Genomic DNA, 5461 nt, shown 5'->3' with positions numbered 1-5461 from the left:
TATATATTTGTCAGTCAACATGTTCTATTCAAAATTTGTCAAGTTGCATAGTTTAGCTGTCAAAAAAATCCAAAAAATAGTAATCAGGTCAGCAATGTGTTTAAGTCAAACAGAAAGGGCTGAGCTTTTCATATCATGTCAGAGGTATTTTTTGCTGCAGATACATTCCTTGCAGCAAATAATCAAGCGTTTACTAAAGAAATCCATATGTTTGTTTTCTTATTTAAATGGGAACTGAATTGTTTAGTTGCATCTTTAATTTATTTCTAATATTGTACAAAAAAGAAATGAAAAATCTGCGGAATGTGGCAATTTTTAAAAATTCATTTAATCGTCAAAAATAACGAATAGGCTAACTGATGACTAAAATAATCGTCATCTGCGGTCGCAAACTACATAGAAACATGCATGTAGAGATCTCATGAGGGGTTTCAACACCAGGACCCACCTGAAACTCAAAGGCCCTGTTGGCGCCGCAGGTGCATGGTGGGATGTCCTCGTCTGCAGGGACGTGACTAGAAGAGACCCAGAGGGGTCGGCCTCCTCGACTGTAGCGAATCACCTGTAGGTGAGAGACCGTCAGCCTCAGACGTACACAGAGGGAAACGGAGGAAAAGAGTCTCCTGGCTGATTTAGCACCTGGTGCGGCTCTGAGGCGATCTTCTTCTTGAACCGCTGGAACACTTTGTTGTCTTCAGTCTCGTGCAACGCCATCTCCTCCAGATCTGCTTCTGCCAGAGCTGACAGGGCGGCAGCAGGCAGTTACTCACATCTGCAGTGCCGTATGTGGACTTATCCGTTTTTTGTTGTCGTTTCAGGCAGAGATGCAACTAACAATTATTTTAGTTATCGACTGCAGATTTTTCATTTAACCACTTAATCCTACAAATGAGCAACATTCACTAAATGTTACTGCTCTTTAGACAAAAGTGTATTTTCTTATTCAAAAGACCATTTGCTGAAAGAACAATGCAAGTAAAGCAGTAATTAAGCCAAAAATATATAAATGTTGCATTCATATGTTAAAAAAAAAACAAAACATTAATCTGTAAATATGATCCACACAGATTTCCTCTACTGGCATAGTATTTAGCTTCACCTGGCTCACATTTTGTCCTAATAATTACCAAAGGGCGAATTTACAGATAAAATAGATTAAATAAATATTTATAACATCAACATGTGAAAAGCCCTTCATCTGTAATTCATCTGGTGATTTTTTTGAATCACCATTTAATGATTGGATAGCAAAAGGTACATAAGAGACTTTTGTGGGGCTGGTCTGATTATTAATATTTTTACAAATAATTTGAATTAGGTGAAGTTGAAACTGCCATGTGTGAAGTTCTGGGTTGAACATACAGCTGTGGAAAATATTAAGAGTCCACTTAAAATGATCAGTTTCTCTGATTTTACTCTTTATAAGTAAATGTTACCTACTGACAGCATGTCTCTGAATTTCTAAGCAAAAATTTAGTTTTTATTAGCAGAAATGAGAAATGGGTAAAATAACAAAAAGATGCAGAGCTTTCAGACCTCAGATAATGCAAAGAAAACAAGTTCATGTTCATTTAGAAACAACAATATTAATGTTTTACCTCAGGAACAGTTCAGAAATATTAATATTAGGTGGAATAACCAGGAGGTTTTCAATGGGGCTGTATTTATAGAAAAAGAGGATTTTTTTTAAATTTAAAATGCATGTTATAGCATTATGTGTCTTTATGCACAGTTTTGTCTTAATTACTGCTCTGAATATGATGTTTTCTTCAGCAAACAGCCTTTTTCTGAGCCTGTATACTCCAGCTAGTGATTAAGCAATTACTAAATTTGTTGATTATTGCAATTATTGATTAATCACTATTAACCCGGTTAATAGTTTCAAACATGGCTGAAAACTTACTGTCAGCTAAGGAAGGACCTTCAGTACTTCTCTGTTCTTCTTCTCCTCCTCCTTCTCTCTGTGCGTCGTCTCCCTCCTCCCCTCCCTCTTCAGGCTCGATGACGAGTTCAGACTCGGGGAACAGGAAGAGAGAGGCAGCAGCCGAGGGCAGCGCTACACTCAGAGAGACACAGCAGCAGAGACGGTCAGTCCTCCAGGCTGGGGTTCGGCTCTGGCCTGCTGGGTGGACCTGTACCTGCGCTGAGGCACTCCTTCTTGTGGGAGTGTTTCCAGTGGACGGTCTGGTGGTGTTTACCGCAGTAGGTCACAGAGTGGCAGCGGGAGCAGGCCTTGTTTCCAGGGCAACCACACACCCAGCACAGCTTGACTCCTGAGACGGATAAAATGCTGTCGTCCTCTTTAGAGACGGTCTGTGGTTCATCATCTGGACGCAATGGAGACAAATATTCCAGACAATGGAAATTAATTTGGGTGGGATTATTTTGTTATCTAAGGTACTGAAAAAATGTTAGCGCCTGAACTTTTGACCCTCATTCAAAGGTGATCTTTTACGGTTCCTTGAACCTTGAACAGTAAAATTCGCTGTAATACAAAACGCTGCAAGAGATCTTTCCTGCCAAAAGCCGTCACCATCTTCAATAACTGAAGAATCTGAATTAATGGGCTACAGCTTTGGGATTATTAAAGTATTTCTTGAATTCGAATAAGAGGTCTAGGCATCCGTTTCATGAGACTTTTAGAAAAACAGTATGTCTTAGGTCAGAGGCTACTTCAAATTCACTGTAATACAGACTGCTACAGGAGATCTTTTTGCCCGCAGTCATCAGCATCTACAATAACGTTTTGAAGAATTTTAAATTAATATAAGTTACAACAATGTTTAATTTTCCCTTGGGAAAATTAAATAAAGTATTTCTGAATTTGAATTGGCTGTAAAAACAAAAAACATGTTCATTTCATTTTTAAAACAAAATCACTGTTAGATAAGAGTTTAGTCTCCTCTGTTCTGCCTATGGACCTTACCAAGCTCCGCCCAGAAACGCCCTCTAAAATCCCACGTGGCTTTTCAATGTAGTTTCCTAACAGCACCATAAAAACTCAAATAATCTTTCAGACAAACCTGGAGGAGGGTCGTAGGAGTAGAACTCGTTCTTCCTGGGGAGCTGACTTCTGAAAACTGACGTGAAGGAGAAATCATTCAAAAAAAGCTCGGAATGGCAATGAATAAACCAACAGTGACATGAAGAGAAATTCAGCAACAGAAGCACCGACTCGTTGAAAGCGGATAAAGTGAGAAGTGGTCAAATAGAAACGCTGTAATCACAGCAGCAGGCACCTTTCAAGCAGCGGCTGTCGTTGTGGGAGTAACACTCCGGAGTTTTACAGCAGAACAGGAAAAGCGTCCTGTGGAAACTTCTGTCCTGACCCGAAATGGGTGCGTACACCTGCAGCAACGACCACATGGTACAATTCAACATCGAAGAGAGAATTACATATTCGTCTCAGGAAAGCGTGAAGTCCTCTAAAGTTTTCAGAACACGTTTTGCACAATTTTTTTTTTTTTAAACTGGGAACTTTTGACTGGACTTTAAGCAACTTGGATTATGTCTCTCCATTGTTTATTCAGACTCTGGGAACTTGATTCCAAATGAAATGCAAACTAGTTTCAAATGAAAGAAAACTTAATTGGAGTGACTCAAAACTGTTTTTTATTTTATTAAAGTCTACATAGTATGCTCCTTAAATTGTTTCTGGTTTGGAGGTGGATTTCTATCAGACTGACAGTCTCAGCCCTTGTCTTGGATAAGTTTGTACACTGAATCTTCCCAAAAATTAATCTCTCAATCACGCACTTTTTCCTTCCACTTTACAACATGTTGTGATCGGCTTTTTTTATAGCAATGAAATTAATCACCAAAATGAACAGAAATAAACACTTGAAATCTGTCACTGTGTATCAAATCTATAAAATAAGAGTTTATGGTCACCATTTTCTCTCTGTTTAGATTAATCACAATGTTTCTTTATCTCTGAATTTAATTCTGTTTTATTGTTATTATTAATTCACCAATTACTGTATACAATACAAACCTTACAGACTGACAAACATAGATACTGATCTACAAAATAAACCAATTAATTAAGAGAACGACAACAACAACAAATAAAAACAAACAACTTCTTTCTATAAAAATGACAATAATTAACGAGTAAACTCCATCAGGTACCGACCTGCAACAGGAAGACCATGGGCAGCCCGCATTTCTCACACTCCAGATCGGACTGGAGGGGCAGGCCCCTCTGGCTGAGCCACGCCGGCTTCCCTCCGACCTTGCTGGGGAACTGCGGAGACTGAAGTCGCCACGGTTCTGCTTCTTCAAGGAAACCCAGAACCACCTCGGGAGAGGACGACATGTTTTTCACTTTTAAAAACTAACTTAAAGATCAAAACAAGCCACTGACAACGAGAAGGCAAAGATTTCTCTTCAGAAATTGTCACAACACATGCTGATGCAGCTGCGAAAGTTCTCCGTCAGGAAACATTAGCAGCGGTTTAGTTCCTCGGTGAACGGTTGAATTAGCATCGTCCACTAGATGGCGCCGTTGCTTCTCTTTATTTAGTGACGATTTCAACGATCAACATTAAGCCGTACATCAAGAACAATATTAATTTTATCACAGAAGTGGTATTTATTACCCAAATTTGCTTAAATATTGTAATTTTACTACGGAAAAACTGTGACTGAATTGTAAACAAAATGTCATCATAGTTAACTTAGATTTGATCTTAATGTTGCTGGATTTTGTAATTTAAAATGTTTATAGTGTGTACGATTTGTATAAATATCTAGCACGTAAACACATGAGTGAAAGCCATTTTAAGTAAAATTTAAATTGATGGGAAAGTGAAGTGTTGGATGAAACAAACAAACAAATATTAGATAAAACACACAACAACAACAAAAAACACGTAGTCTTCTGAAAAATAAGAAAACTGTTTGGTTGGAAGGATATTTACAAACAAAACAATGGAAAAAATCTTCCGATAATTATGAGCCAAAGCGGCCAAAGTCCAATCAAAAACGTTGGGTAATTATACAAAATGTCTATTCAGTTCCGGGAACCCACTGTTTTCAAGCTTTCTGCTTATGACAGGTGAAAAACAAAAATAAGAAACATCACAGTTATACATGCAACATAACTGCATGAACCGTTGTGTAAAATTAAAGCATCTTTAGCAAAACAAACATAAATGAATAATAATTAAAACATTTTTTAAGAAATTTGAATCAAAACAAACTACTTCAACTGTTTACTATCTAATTACACATAAACCCACTAACTTAAATTTTGAGTAAGAATTATTTTCATACTGCAAGAAAATTGTAGGCCACCGATCGAGTTCATTTTGATTTATCATGCTATTAATTTAAATATACCGCTCTTTGCAACCTGCGTATTCACAACCACAGTAAATGTTAGTACACGCACGCACGCACGCACACGCACCCACACACACACACACACACACACACACACACACACACACACACACAC

General features: G+C 38.0%; 1 protein-coding gene across 1 annotated transcript in view; it reads right to left on the bottom strand.

Annotated features, from left to right (window-relative positions):
* The window catches only part of pdcd2 (programmed cell death 2), an 8283-nt gene extending 2885 nt beyond the window's left edge, over positions 1-5398 (bottom strand). Inside the window, exons 1-7 of the mRNA XM_008405814.2 lie at positions 4136-5398; positions 3240-3348; positions 3024-3080; positions 2139-2327; positions 1904-2056; positions 640-740; positions 449-562 (exon numbers count right to left, since the gene is read on the bottom strand). Of these exons, the coding sequence (XP_008404036.1) occupies positions 449-562; positions 640-740; positions 1904-2056; positions 2139-2327; positions 3024-3080; positions 3240-3348; positions 4136-4318 (906 nt within the window). The 5' untranslated portion in view covers positions 4319-5398. The remainder of the gene's footprint in view (positions 1-448; positions 563-639; positions 741-1903; positions 2057-2138; positions 2328-3023; positions 3081-3239; positions 3349-4135) is intronic.
* Positions 5399-5461: the final 63 nt, after the last annotated feature.

The sequence above is a fragment of the Poecilia reticulata genome, linkage group LG3 (assembly GCF_000633615.1).
Source record: "Poecilia reticulata strain Guanapo linkage group LG3, Guppy_female_1.0+MT, whole genome shotgun sequence".
NCBI lineage: Eukaryota > Metazoa > Chordata > Actinopteri > Cyprinodontiformes > Poeciliidae > Poecilia > Poecilia reticulata.
This window is presented reverse-complemented; position numbering and strand designations above follow the sequence as displayed.